The sequence below is a fragment of the Cryptotermes secundus genome, unplaced genomic scaffold (assembly GCF_002891405.2).
Source record: "Cryptotermes secundus unplaced genomic scaffold, Csec_1.0 scaffold236, whole genome shotgun sequence".
Classification (NCBI taxonomy): Eukaryota; Metazoa; Arthropoda; class Insecta; order Blattodea; family Kalotermitidae; genus Cryptotermes; species Cryptotermes secundus.
In genome coordinates, this window is record NW_019738958.1 from 4,291 (window position 1) to 17,215 (window position 12,925).

Genomic DNA, 12,925 nt, shown 5'->3' on the forward strand with positions numbered 1-12,925 from the left:
TATTTAACAATGCTGTTAGCCGAGGCCATGATGCCCTGAATAGTAGGATGAATAGTGAATAATCAATTGGAAGACTGGATGGAGGAGTTACTCTTCCAGCATTTGCTTGGAGGGACTGGGAAATACCAGAAAGGACCTCATTCAGGAGAGCCAGTCCCCATATCAAGATTTGAACCTGTAATTTCCCATACATGGAGCAGGAGTGCTACACACACAGCTGCAATGTGCATGTGATGTTTCAGTTCTCAGCAAAGGGGAGCTAAGAAGTGGTTTCCAGATTATGAATTTTCGAAGCAGTTTGAAGGTCCAGTAATGTATCCAGATGAGAGGTCTTCCCTGTGGAAGATGCCATCATGGAACCACAAGCTTGCTCCAGTTGAGAAGAAAGTTCGCAATTTGACCCTTAACTTTGGCCCTCAGCATCCAGCTGCACATGGTGTCTTGCGACTTGTCCTGGAACTCGATGGAGAGGTAGAAACACCTGTATATTTCAGGATTATGTATATTTTCTTTGTTGAAGGGTCTCATAAATGTTATTCCTCATAGATGTATTATAACATTATGTGTGCCTTTCCTCATTTAATCAGGGAATCCATATGATGGACACTGATTGACCAGAATTAGTATGAACTCTATGCCTCTGGCCAACCCAGCTTGGTAAATTTAAATCCCTGATCTGAACGTTAATGGCCTTGTGACCTTGTTTCACTGATATTTTGGATGCTGTCTATTGCCTGAGTGTATTGAAACCTCTACATCCTGGAAAGTCTGTTTTCAAGTGAAGAGGACAGGAGAGAAATTCTACTCTTGCACCTATCCAGTGGAACTACTCACAAACTCCTATTTTTTTTCATTTCATTTATTCACCTTCCATAAATCCTGTCGAGAATACATTCTCATGGGGATGTGGAGTTCATCCTAGTTACAGTTACAACTAAGAATTACAGTTGTCATTCGGTAGCATACACATTTGTAATAAAATACTGACAAACATATACAATATAATAAATAAGATAATTTTAGTAGTAAAAGCAATGGCAAACCTTATACAATTTGTACAGTTTTATACAAGTCTATTAATTAAAAATTCAGTAGTTAAAACACAATGTCATTAATGAGTTTTGTATAACATACATTAATAGTGTGCTGTCTATGCTCTGCTACCACTTGTACCGTCTTACGGTCTGCTACCACAGCACCGTCACTCTCTGGCACCTTTTGGTTCCGTCTACCCTTCCTCAATCGGAGGGGAAAACGGTGCTTCGTCATATGGCTCTCGTGCTGTGCTCGTACACTCCTTAAGTTTGAGTAAGGGATCCAAGCTAGCAGCGAGGTAAATCTAGTTACAAATGATGGCAATCAATATAATAAATAACAGAATTTAATAAACACAACTAACACATAACCAAAGACAAGAATTCATCGTCGTTACAGCGCACGAGCCCAAGAAATTAAACAGAACAACTCAACTAATTGCACATCTACATGCTCGCACACAGCGGCATCTAACTCGGGCAGAATGGCCCATATTTACTGGCGCAACAATTTGCCTTGGTTGCATGAAAACATAACTACTACTTTATAGCTGGGCAACAGGCTGAGTCTAAACCAAATACACAATATAAATTATAAAAACAGGTTTAAGTAAACTGGTACGAGTCGCTGCCGTACTACAAACCCAACGACGGGCGACTGCGGGCGATCTCGTCGGCCGCGAACCAGCCCACTACTTGCTGAAACCAATTTTGGACTCCCAGCCGAAAAGGAATTTGACAGTCGCTCCAGCTGGCTCGGCGCCGCAAGCAAGGCCCTATAGATCCATAACCAGAACTGTCCTCCGAACTTGAATTAACTTCCAAGCAAGGCTCCCAGGGGTAGAAAGGAGGGGAGAGGGCAACACCACGTGACCCAGTCTCGCATGGGGAGGGGGTGGGGGATAAGTTTAGGGACCTCGCTCAAGGGGCTGGAAGCCCATGATGTCATACCGGAACCAATACATGGCTCAATAGTATGATAAATTGAAATAAAGACTAGTATACAGTGATATAAAGATTGTGTATATCTAAAATAAGCAACTAAAAACCAGAACACAGACTGACAATCTTGTCTTCTTTTAATTGTAAAGCAAGACAGCTACTCGCATCTTAAAAAGATTTATAACCAAAATATTCCTGTAAAGAATAAAAAGAATGTAATTGTAAAAATTGTTTCATTTGTACCTCAAAACTCTTAGTGTCACTTGATATATCCTTAATATGTTGTGGTAGATTATTATAGACCTTTGTTCCTAAACAGTGAACTCCCTTTTGGTATTTACTCAAATTTACAAGAGGCTGATGGAGATTATTTTGCTCTCTGGTATATATTCTATGATTCTCTGAATTTAGTATGAATTTGTTTCAGTTTTTTATCACAAAGACCATAAGAGATAGTATGTACTGAGATGCCAGAGGTAAGATTTCTAATTTTCTAAATAAGTTTCTGCACGAATCCCTCCTTCTGCATCCCAACATAATTCTAATTATATTCTTTTGCATTCTAAAATTTTTTATACTTTGGGGTGAGTTACCCCAAAATGGTAAACCATAATTAATAATAGAATTAAAATAAGAGTAATAAACCATTTTTAAGGTATTTATGGACGTGTATGTTTTAAGCGATCTTATTCTGTAGCAGACTGCAGTTAGTTTTGAACTAATATATTCAGTGTGGTATTTCCTGCCCATTTTATCATCAATGAATATTCCTAGAAATTTAATATTGGATATAGATGTAATTTGTTTTTTATCATATACAATTTTTATTTCAGGTTTATGATTATTGTTTCTTGCTGTAAATTGAATGTAATGGGTTCTGTTAAAATTGATAGAAAGTTGGTTTATTTGAACCATTCAGTTATACTGTGAAAAGCATTGTTTATATTTACACAGATCATCATAGTTTGAACTTTTAACTAACGAACTAGTATTGTCTGCAAATAATGCAGATATAGCTTTATCATTTATAGTTTTGGGTAAATCGTTTATATATGAGAAATAACAGTGGACCCAGAATCGAACCTTGCGGGACACCATGTCTAATTTTGCCCCATGTCAAAAATTCATTGAGATTAAGATTTATAGTTGTAATTAAAACCCTTTGATATCTATTTCTGAAATACGATTCAAGCCATAGCTTAGCTTTACCTTTTATCCCATAGAACTCCGATTTTGACAACAGAACCTCACGATTAACACAATTGAAGGCCCTTTTGAGGTCACAAAAAATGCCTCCTATTAAGTTTCTGCTGTTTAAGGTCTTACAGATTTCATTAACTAACTTGTATATAGCCTCATCTGTTGAAGATTTTGTTCTAAAACCAAATTGTTCTTCCACTAAAATGTTATTGTTATTTAAGTGCTCAGTCAATTGAATGCTCATAACTTTTTCTAATACCTGAGAGAATGAAGTTGAAAGTGATATAGGCCTATAGTTGGAAATGTTTGATTTATGACCTTTCTTAAATAGCAGTCTTTAAACTGAGGACAGAAGAAAAACTTGTTTCAGAAATAAAATGGTTCAGATAAACCTGAATGATGGCCCAAAACATTTGCAAGCTCTATGTGACACCATCATAATTAAAGCTTTAAACTTAATTTGTTTTACTTTATTTCAGACTGTGATGAGGTCTGATCCTCATATTGGCCTTCTGCACCGAGGCACAGAGAAGCTGATTGAGTACAAGACATACACACAGGCATTACCATATTTTGATCGTCTGGACTATGTATCAATGATGTGCAATGAACAGTGCTACTCATTGGCTGTAGAGAAACTTCTCAACATTGATATTCCAAAGAGGGCCAAGTACATTAGAAGTGAGAGTTGCTCTTTCACTTCAGTGCTGCCAAGAGTAACCATTTTATTGATACTGTAAAGTAACTCATAAATTGTGTAGGATGATACAGTCAGTCTTCTTACTAAGTTGAACAGTGTCAGTGCTTCACTGGTCTTTGGGTTTGCTCTACAGAATTATTTCATACCTCCTACAGGAAAGATATTTAAGTGCCTACCTCAAATCATTAGGTCAGTCAGAGGAGGAGAGACAGGCTCCTCATTGCCAGCTCATTCCACATATATTTGCAGCTGCATTGCAGTCTTCTAAAGCCCATAGGTCAACATATTGAAGAAAACCCACCAAGATCACAGCAGATACCAGAAATGGGCCATTTTGTTGTGCATTCTTGGCATTGCCACAAAGTGTTCACATTTACTTGAAGATCTTTTCAAAAAGAGTTTCAAAATCTGAAATTTCAAACACTGGTTTCCTGTGCAGGGTGTTTAAGGGATTTTAGAAGGGACCACATGAAGCGTAACACTGATTTCATTCAAATTCTTTGCAGTGAGCAGTCAGCAATTTTGAGAGGTAGTGTAGTGCCTATGTTATTTTCTCAAACCCTGGTGCCATGCAGTAATGTATGGGATTAGAAGTTGGGCTTCAAGATTATGTATTTCTGCCATCATAAAATATTACACATACTTGTTAAATAAGCATTTCATGAATTGTGTGAATTATCATTATCCTAAGGTTGTGCTATAGTAAGAAGCAACCTTTGAACAAGAACCCAATAGAGTTTGCTCATGTACATGTTTAGTAAAACAGTGAAGGCTGTTGTGTCTCAGAAAACCAAACAGATTGGCAGCAGATTCCAAGGGGAAGTGTGACTTAACTGTGTAAAAATGATTTTCTTAGTCAGATATAGAAACGATATGTAATACTTTTTTTTTAACATTGCATCATATAGGTTCAGTATGGTAAGGTACATGGTACCATTAAAGGAAAGAATATTAGCTTTTTCCACACCCATGGTGTATACATTGTGAAAAATGAATAATCTTTATATCATTTAATTTGAAAGTCAGGTCTTTCTAAGTTAGTTTGGATGCAAGTATATGATACATAGTACTTACAAGAACTAAATCTGACTTTGATGCCAGCTGTTCTGAGATTTTTAATGAATTTTGTTGGTCCCACCACACAGATGCTGGGTTCTTACCTCAAATCATGTAAGGACCCTTTCCTCCCATATCCCTACCAATTTACTGGTCATTAATGAACTTATTATTTGAATGCCGGCATTGTAAATAAATAAACCACAAATCAGTATACGAGCATTAAAATCTCTGTTATGGAATGTGAAAAGTTGAGATCCATAAAGTGTATAGGTGAAAATGGTAGTTACTTGCAAATTTAAAGTAAGTCTCTGTTTACAAAATGTGAATGCAAATGATGATAATGTATAACCATGACACTGTTACAGCACTGTTTGCTGAGATAACTCGAATTTTGAACCACATTATGGCTATTGGCACTCATGCGTTGGATATTGGTGCACTGACACCGTTCTTTTGGCTGTTTGAGGAGCGTGAGAAGATGATGGAGTTTTATGAGCGAGTATCTGGAGCCAGAATGCATGCTGCATATATTCGTCCAGGCGGTGTAAGCCAGGTATGTCTTGTCTGCTGCAGAAGTGAGTGGGACATTTGGGTATGTGTTGAGGCTACAACATTTTTGTTATACAATTTGTGCTCTTAAAGGAATATCATGATGTACATATTCAGAAGTGATAAGATACTTCCAGTGTAGGGAATCTGATAAGTGTCTTCCTGTTCTTTGATACGTTTTATTAGAGTGCATAGAGATATCCGTGCTTGGTTAACCAATCAGATGGACTACCAGAGACATGTGGGCTGATTCCTTTTACTTCCTGTAGACATTGTTAGTTTTAGTCTATAAAACTGTAGCTTCTTTTTCAACAGATTTGGTCACCCCCTTGGTATGCATGTTGGGCTGATTTTGATTTTTCCAGCAGACCATTCTTCAGATTGTATCTGTGTTCTGGTTTATCTGTTTTACCACTAACATCTGCCAGTGTCATAAGAAAACTGAACATGCAATACCAGATCATGTTTTATGTATTAATTTCCATGTTAAAGTCTTTCTATCCTTACATATGACCTTGGCTCTGTTGACCAAGCTGTAAACATCTCTTTACACATTCTGAGGGTGAAGAGGTTCGAAATGTACATGAACATATTATGTGTGTAAGTTTCCTGTACATATTCATGGACTAAGTAGAACCCCTCTTCATGACCAAGATGTCCAAGAAATGAAGAATATTATTAATTTCCATTTTCATAGTGAATTGTATGGTTGATCTGAAACTGGTGTCCAGAGGTAGGGACTGGCTGTATCAGTCAGGTCCAGTAGAGTATGTTCTTTCATGTGAGGAAGAAGAGAGTATTTAGTCTGTGATATGTTATCTGAAGTAAAAATTAGTATGATGGATCATTGTGTTGTTATATTGTCACAAACTAATATGTCTTATTAATGTAACTGGTATATCTGAATTTAGGAAACATTAACATGCTTCCCATTTCTCTTTCAGCTGTGTATAACCCCTGCTGTTAACACAGTATCGTTAAATGACCTAGTGAACACACAACAAAGATCATTCTGTTAAGTTGGTTATTTGAGGATTAGCTGTAATTATGTGTAAATGTTGTATAACGGTATGTAAGTGAATTTTTATCCCAGAAGGATACATATAAGATTTTTACTAAATTCAGTCACCACTGGTAGTGGTTAGTAGTTAGTCTTATGTTCTGGTGCAGGATTTGCCACTTGGACTGCTGGATGACATATATGAGTTCAGCAGCAAGTTTGGAGAGCGTTTGGATGAAGTGGAGGATCTTCTGACAGCAAACAGAATTTGGATCCAGCGTACTGCTGATATTGGTGTTGTGTCTGCTGTGGATGCTCTCAATTATGGCTTCAGGTCAGCATGCCATTGCTCATGTTGTCAGTGCAAAGTGTGATGTACTGAAGGAACAGTATTTTGGAATAATTCCAATAGAAACTTTGTTAGATTGTACATATTGTAGTAATAAACTTGGCTGAGAATTGCTAACACTTTCCAAAATTACATTTTGGTTAATGATTTCTTAAAGTATTAGCATCTTACTAGTGTGCCCATGCAGAGAAATGTGCTCTGCAGTTTCATAAATTGTTTTTTGTTACAAAGACAAAACCACTGTGTCCAGTGTGACTATTGAAGTTTTTACTACTTGAAAACTTAGCACTCTTACATGTTTTGGTCCCTATAGACCATCATCATAGGGACATCGATATTTTTTTTGAAACTACTATCACAATGGGTGTTTTGAGTGTTAAAATACATATACATACATTGTTTGTAATGCACACTATATACAAAATCCAACTTTTCCACAACTACAGCTTTCTTGGTATATTAAAATTTTTAAAGTTTTTAAAACTTTGTTATATAAGTTAAAATTTATAAACCAAATAGATTTGTGTCCCTTCTCCTATTGTCTTTCCTGACGGGTGCTAAACTTGTGCCGCCCGTCTCTCTTGAGAAGGTGATTCTTGCTGTCGTCCTGTGTTTGTTCATGGCATCCTGTGTTGTCTTGTTATTCAAGATAGTTACTGTCACATAACTATAGGTTCTAGGACTCACACATGTCAATTTTGTGTCCTTCATGTGATCTGTACTCGTACAGCAAAGTTATGTTCATTTCATCTGCTTTCGTTGTGTTCTCTAATGTTAGATTATATTAACAGTTACTCTGTCTAGTCTCAAAATATTGATGTTTACATTCCCCTTAAGTTGTACTTCATCACCCAGCATTTTTTTTTTTTATTGTTTCGCTGCACTGGGAACTTAATATGTAGGAGACTGGGGCCAGTAAGAACCAAGTGTTTTCATGTGTTGAATACTGTGGTCTTTTTTGCAGAGCTTAGTGTGCTGCACAGAATAGAGCTGTAATTCTTTGTGGATGTGGCGAATAATATGGGCTAGATCAGAGGTTCTCATATTGTGGGTTGCAACCCAGCAAAATAATTTGCGAATATTGTCATGACCGTACATAAATATTCTGTGGAAAAGCACTCGTGTAAAACAGTGTGAGTATATAGTGCAGTGTCACGTGGCAGACTGATGCAGTAGGCTTGAGGAAATGTGACTTTGACCTCCCCTCTCATTTTCTTTCACTGAGGCAGTTGCAATAACAGTCCGGGCACTTTCCTTTAGGACCTCTTACCTGCAGCCGGAAAAACATTTTACAAATATTGTCATGTCTATACATAAATATTCTGTATTTTATTGTAGATGTAGAGAGGCTCTAAAGCTATTTAGGGTCCTGCTGCTTCCCTACAGACTAATAGGGATCTGTAGCAATGTACACAACTGCACCTTTCACTAATCAGCAGTGGTGGGGTGGGGTCATGTATGTTTATATATTAGAAGGTCACAGTGTCACAAAGTTTGAGAAACTCTGGTCTGCATTATACAACATTTCAGCCTAGTTTCTTCAGATTATCAAAAATAAAGCATCAGTAAGCATGGTTTGAAGTTCTCACAGCAGTGGTGTGTAGTCTCTGGGTACACATAGTCAATCACTGTTTTGGAGGAAGATGTCATCTCTTTCTTCAGGGTTGGAGAATAAGCCAAGGGAACTGTGGCCCCTTTGCGTTGATGTTCCTGAGCTTAGTAGGTCAGCTTCTTACCTAGCTTCTTCTCTGATCATGAAGATGGAGGGGACATGTTCTTCAAAAATGTTGGTTGACTTTCAGTGGACTACGTGGCATTATATCCTGGAAGCTAGAACACTTCATGAAGCAGTAGATCTGTTTGCATCATGACCAAAGTAAAGGTAGAGAATTTGTATGTATATTCATACCCCATTTGGTCCATTTTTGTAAATTTGGACTATGGTTACATACTGCTGTCTTGTTGCAGTGGAGTCATGTTACGTGGTTCTGGCATCAAGTGGGATTTACGTAAAGCACAGCCTTATGATGCCTATGATGAAGTTGAGTTTGATGTTCCTATTGGTACGAAAGGAGACTGTTACGACAGGTATGGTTGGGGAATTGGACCTTAATTTTTTTTTTTCATATAAATTAGTTCTAAAATACTACTCTTGTGGGATATAATGGGATTTGTTTGCTCTGTAAGTATGAACATTGAGTATAGTATAAATAATCTTGCTGGTTTGTGCTTACATTATTTTACAGTTTATAAGATGACAACAAACAGAACAATGCTCCCCTCAATACCATTCCTAGTTGAAGGTTGTAAGGAAGAACAGCAACAGCAGTGCCTATGCATATAATATGCTTAGATATATTTGTCCTGCACAAGCCTAACAACTCTTCTGGTCAACCTCTTCATATGGACTTGTTTAGGTCAACAAAATGTTATTTATGCATACACCTGAAGGGTGCAATATTTCTTTGATGCCCCTAGAGTCCTGTATCCTACTTTTTCATTTTTTTTCCTTGTGCTGTTATGCAATATACATGTTGCTTCTGATGCTCTCACCTAAGCTTTTTTCTGTTGAGATACACAAGGGCCCTGGACTAATTCTCATTTCCTAAATGTTAACACAGTGTATATTATTTGTTGGTTTTGACTCTGCAGTGTTTTCCTTTTCACTTGGAGATAACTGGAGGCATCTTCCTGAAATTAAACTCCGTGATTTTAGTTCGCAAGCGAACTATACCGACCGAGTGACCGCCGCTTGTCGGGGCAGTTTAGTGCCAACTTTTTGCTGATAAAGGGTGTCGCGTGGTCAGCACAACGAATCCCCACGGCCGTTAATTTCGGTTTTCTAGACCAATCTTGATCAAATTACTGACACATTACTGATCAGATATGTTTACTTACTATGGAGCAACAAGTCACTGCAACTTAAACCTTAAAAATATTTTTGTGATAGGTCATTTATTACATTACATTGTCTTGCATTCCATGGATCCAAAGTTAGTCAGAATTACTGTAGGATGTGGAATATGTCATATTCACAATGCTTACCACATAGTGAACTGAAATTTTTTTCTCCCCCCCCTACAGTAGTAGGACAGACCATGGTACGCATGCAGTCCTACTCTGTTCTCACTCATATAAAGTTTTGTAACAGTTCTCATGTTTCTAGTTGTAGTGAGTGAAGTGTAGATTGTTTCATTGTGTTTTGTGTCATTTGCCTTATTTACATGTGCAATATTGAAATGGGGGAGCCAGGTTAGCATATTTGGTATAGTGACTGGTTATGGGCTGGACAACTGAGGGGTCAGCATTTGAGACCCTATAGGATCAAGACTTTTTTCTTCAGGTTGTCCAGACTGGCTCTGCGGTCCACCCACCCTTCTATCCAATGGGTACTGGGGGCTCTTTCCCCAGGGGTAAAGTGGCCGGAGTGTGAAGCTGACCACTCACCTTCAACTAGTGCTGAGGTCAAGAAAATGTGGATTGATACATCCACTCCCCCATATGCCTTCATAGCTTAGTGCATAATTGGTTAAGCACATGGGCAAGTTTACCTCTTTTTACTATTGAAATAGGCCAGAACTTTTTTGTTCCTAAATTTCTGAAGACTGTTAGGATTGCAATTTCCAACTGTGGTTCGGTTTCAGTACCTCACTGAACTGCACAGTAAGCCTGTCTTCTGTACTGAATAAGGAAAGTAAGTTAAAAATATGAGGGATGCCCATGAATATTGTTTCAGGTACCTGTGTCGTGTAGAGGAGATGCGACAGTCTTTGAGAATTATTGAACAGTGTTTGAACAAAATGCCACCAGGAGAGATCAAAACTGATGACATGAAGATAACACCTCCTTCACGTTCTGAGATGAAGGTATGACTGAGGATTGATATTAATTGTGTTGGGAGTGTGGTTTCTCAGGCTATATGTTCAGATGTCGCTTGAGGCTTAAATGTTTGCTGTTGCTATTGTGCATTTTGTGTGCAGCTGGCATTATAACAGTTAATGTCTAAGATAGACCCGAGGTAGATGGGTAATACAGGTTTTAGGTTTACACTGTTGAAGAAATGTGGATGATGTTCACAAAATAAGTAAAGGAGCGCTGAATAGAATGTTTGGGGTTTATTTGCAAGTTGCTATGTACACTGCTGTAGCTCACAGTAGTAGTGAAATCAGAGGCAGTCACTTGTTAATTTAAAATTTACATTATCATCTCAATTACTGAAATATTTATAATATCTCTATATGAAAGGGGTGTACATTTTCATGACCTCCAAGGACTTTCCCCTAACTGAGTGATCGTCACCAATTACAATTCTTGGATGAGGGAAATAACAGTTGGTCTTTTCAAAGACTGAACTCATGCTTATACCACATTAAACGGCAAAATAATGGTCTACAAACCTGATTACTAATAGTAAATCTAAATATGATTATTTACAATATCAAAATTGTATGTGATATTAAAACCAAATATACATAACCCACATTAAACATTTGTAAATAAGTATAATGCATGAGGACATATCAAAGACTTTAAGTTGTCTGAAATTGTCAATTATAGTACAACAAAAATAATGTCGTAATTAACTTACAAGAGGCTGTATGTGAAAAGAAGAGTAGTAATACACAGAGATATTGGGAATTGTTTCATTTTGGTCCGTTACACTATCAATCACCAATTATCAATAGAACCTCCGTCGAGTGTAACAATATATATTCTTGTCACCATTTTCTCACATTTGCCTTACATGTTTCGGCTCACAAAGAGCCATCATCAGAGGCATCCACAACAAAAACATGGAAACACTTGCACTGCTCAACAATCACAATATACAGTTTTTTGTGGAAGATGTTACACGTATCGGAGCGTAAAACACAACAACATCCAGTACCCCGAGTGCGGGTATCCCACTTGCATTTAAAAATTCACCCACAAAGCGGGTCGTTAATGTTAAAATTAAAGTTAAAACCGTCCAAGTAAAATATTCAGGTTCCTCTTAGTGGATAGTCCCAATGGGGGAGGCGTCAGCACGAGGTTGCGTGGGCTGCAAAGATATTGTATTACGTTAGGTTTTATCTATTATAATATATTTAACGTTGAATATTAAATAATATTTGATGCTGGCCTTACCTTGTGGTCGGCTGTGTCCGACGCGTAGTGTATTGTGTAGTGCAGTGGAGAGGCCACGTCGATGTTATTTAAAGCTATGTGTATCGTGACGTGGTGGGGGGTGTGTGTNTTAACTTTAATTTTAACATTAACGACCCACTTTGTGGGTGATTTTTTAAATTTTTAAATGCAAATGGGATACCCGCACTCGGGGTACTGGATGTTGTTGTGTTTTACGCTCCGATACGTGTAACATCTTCCACAAAAAACTGTATATTATGATTGTTGAGCAGTGCAAGTGTTTCCATGTTTTTGTTGTGGATGCCTCTGATGATGGCTCTTTGTGAGCCGAAACATGTAAGGCAAATGTGAGAAAATGGTGACAAGAATATATATTGTTACACTCGACGGAGGTTCTATTGATAATTGGAGAGATATTGGGTTTTTGGACTTTATCCACTGTCCTGGTTTTAAGATAACTAAGAAAAACACGACGTTTCGGAAACAGGATCTGTTTCTGTCCTCAGGTGAGGGTCCAGTGATTGAGGCTAGCTCTTTCTAAGGGACCCAACAGAATAGGTGTTTTCCCTCACCTGAGGGCGGAAATGGATCCAGTTTCCGAAACATGTTTTTCTTAGTTATCTTAAAAGATTAATCTTCGGCTTGAGCGTTCGCTTGTGGAGGTTGGCGCAGCCCACATTGATGCGACTGATGTCTCTTCAATATTGAGGAGCGAACATACTGTCCATGGTTTGCATCTTAATCCTCGAGGCAAGGACAAGCTGACGCGACTCATTGCAGAGAGCATTAAAGGCAGACACATTCCAGTTGTCATGGGTGTTCAGAATCATTTTTTAGGATAAAGAGTGCAAGTAAAGTTTATCAAGTAAAAGAAATTGCAAAAGAAACTAATCTTTCAGACAATAATGTTAGTTAACTAATAGAAATCGGAAAAGGTAATTGCAGTCTACTAAATTCAATGAATA

The 12,925-nt window shown here is 37.7% G+C and overlaps 1 protein-coding gene across 1 annotated transcript in view; it reads left to right on the forward strand.

Annotated features, from left to right (window-relative positions):
- Window positions 1–242: 242 nt before the first annotated feature.
- Window positions 243–12,925, forward strand: part of LOC111871403 (NADH-ubiquinone oxidoreductase 49 kDa subunit) — a gene marked incomplete at its 5' end in the record, with an annotated part of 24,035 nt that continues 11,352 nt past the window's right edge. Inside the window, 6 exon segments of the mRNA XM_023864490.2 lie at window positions 243–471; window positions 3,656–3,857; window positions 5,301–5,488; window positions 6,655–6,818; window positions 8,802–8,921; window positions 10,570–10,699. Of these exon segments, the coding sequence (XP_023720258.2) occupies window positions 243–471; window positions 3,656–3,857; window positions 5,301–5,488; window positions 6,655–6,818; window positions 8,802–8,921; window positions 10,570–10,699 (1,033 nt within the window).